This window comes from Scaptodrosophila lebanonensis, unplaced genomic scaffold, assembly GCF_003285725.1.
Source record: "Scaptodrosophila lebanonensis strain 11010-0011.00,11010-0021.00 unplaced genomic scaffold, SlebRS2 tig00000165-arrow-arrow-pilon, whole genome shotgun sequence".
Classification (NCBI taxonomy): domain Eukaryota; kingdom Metazoa; phylum Arthropoda; class Insecta; order Diptera; family Drosophilidae; genus Scaptodrosophila; species Scaptodrosophila lebanonensis.
In genome coordinates, this window is record NW_022060599.1 from 418345 (window position 1) to 420580 (window position 2236).

Below are 2236 nucleotides of genomic sequence, written 5' to 3' on the forward strand. Positions count from 1 at the left end.
TGATTCGTAAACGTGATTTCGATAAATATTGTATCGGAGAAAACTTCCCACAAATAAAATGAAACGCACGAACTGAAAAACTGTGATGGTGCCTTTTAGCTCTTTTTAGAAAGAAAAAAAGTGTTTTTGAAGGGAAAAAGCAAATGGATTTGCGAAAAAGCATTAAAATAAACTATATTACTACTACTAAATGAATATTTCTGATAATATGTATATATAATCAAACAAGCTGGAACAACTGGAAAGGATTTCGGATAATTTCTGTGGAGAAATTCTGCATACAATTAATATTTATGGATTGTCAAATAAAAATTTACTCTGCACTTTTTTTTCTCATTTCGTAAAAGTTGTCATGCAAAGTAACTCAAATCGAATATTATTCAATAAATAAAACAATTGCATGAGTTGAATATTAAATTTATAAGCCATTTAATTTCGATTGCCAAAATATCTATATATATATATATATATACATATATATATGATCGTTTACATGATTCAGAAATCCATACAGCTGAGTCAATACAAACTCCTGACAGGGGCCACACCATCAGGAACTTGCTGCGCACCCACCAGCCGGCACCTCCATCTCATCGATTGTCTTTCCATTTCCTCTCTTAGTCTTAGTTGGAAGATTTTTCTTTGGTCTGCCTAAGCGAATCGCATACACTTCGCCTTCTGAGTGTATGTGACGGCGCCATATTCCTCCACGATCTGGTCAATGGCTATTTTGTTGAGATTCTCCAGATAGAGACGTGTCTTGCGCGACTGAATGATGTAGCTGATGACGTCGTGGAGGTTGTCGAAGAAGAGAAAGCCAGCTGTGCCACAGCTAAGGTCCAGATAGCGGAAGCGATTTACATCGCAGGTGCAGCCATCGAATAGGAAGTAGATGAAGTCGGTGTTGTTGTGATACCGAAAGACCACATAGTTGCCCCACGGCGCCATCACAAAGACGCGTTCGGCACATCGGAAACCGGCGCGCAGCAATTTACAGATGCTGTCGTAACATCCGTTCTCGGAGCCAACCACTGCCATTGTCTCGGGTATTCGTAATAGGGCAGGATAGTGATTGGGTTGGGCGCGCACAACATCGTGCGGTCCCGTCGATTCCGGGCAGGGGTCTAGGGGCTGCAGCTCCTTGGGCTTTTCCGGGCATGGTGGACATGGTGGTGCTTCGACAGCCACTGGCGCTGCTGCTACCGAAGGCTTCTTCTTTCCCTTTTTCCCCTTCTTTTTACCCTTCTTTCCACCCTTCTTACCCATCTCGTGGGGCTATCAGAAAATTAAAATTCTAAACTAAATCTAGTTGTCGTTTGAGCTGTGGGGCCCTCTGCCAGACTCGACCCACGACTCGCTTTTTCGCTGGTCACTTAGAGGATAATAGTAACGAACTGCACCTGAACATATTGCCGAAGTGGCGGAATTCGACTTCTCTATCAATTGCCAGTCGCAGCCACTTCGGGTACAATATTAGAGGAATAGGGAAATGCCATTAAATATCGCTGCCAGCAGACAGCGTCCAATATAATGCTCACCTAAAACGTTGAATCAACTATTTTTGCAATGCGCCACTTTGAATTTAGCCGAAAAAAGCGAAAGAGAATTTTTATGTATTTTTGTAAAATTTTTTTCGAGAATTGTGTGTTTGCCTGTTCGTAACAATTTTAACATCTGAAATTTTGATATGCTGTTACTCGAAACTAATCCAACAATCTGACAGCCAAAAAGAAACTAACGCCAGGCTACATTGATGCGTAAGAATTTATTTTCAAAGAAAAACTATGTAAGGTAACTTCGTTTCGAAGCAACCCTGCGATAAAATTATTAAACAAAACGATTATGGCAAATCATTCCAAAAAGCCAACTCGTTTAGACCACGGCCTACTATTAATAAGAGATTTCCAGTTCAGGAAAGAACACCCATACAAGCAAATAATAATAGGGATTTCAGACACAAACACAGCACAAACCAATGCATTGTAATTAGGATAACAGCAAAAAAGAAAGCATCAATAAACGGACGGACATCTTCCGTATACAATATATACAAATATGCATATATATTAGGATATGCATTACAGTGTCATACAATTCTTTAATAATATTTATGACCATTTGAAATGATTAAAGCTAACTAATTATGTTAATTAGGGTAATGTGTGAATCTTAAAACATAAATATGAGCTCAAACATGGGACCATGTTGCCAATTGCTGAGAGGACTAATATAGCAA

General features: G+C 39.4%; 1 protein-coding gene across 1 annotated transcript; it reads right to left on the bottom strand.

The window, feature by feature from the left end:
• Window positions 1–401: 401 nt before the first annotated feature.
• LOC115629824 lies at window positions 402–1656 on the bottom strand. The gene is made up of 2 exons (XM_030526395.1): window positions 1539–1656; window positions 402–1459 (listed from the first exon to the last, which is right to left on the bottom strand). The coding sequence occupies exon 2, from the start codon at window positions 1264–1266 to the stop codon at window positions 652–654; it is 615 nt and encodes a 204-aa protein (XP_030382255.1). The 5' UTR covers window positions 1267–1459; window positions 1539–1656; the 3' UTR covers window positions 402–651.
• Between the last annotated feature and the right edge of the window lie 580 nt (window positions 1657–2236).

What these genes read in the sequence shown, in the direction of transcription:
- LOC115629824 (XM_030526395.1), bottom strand. Translation starts at nt 1,266, where the DNA reads ATGGGTAAGAAGGGTGGAAAGAAGGGTAAAAAGAAGGGGAAAAAGGGA.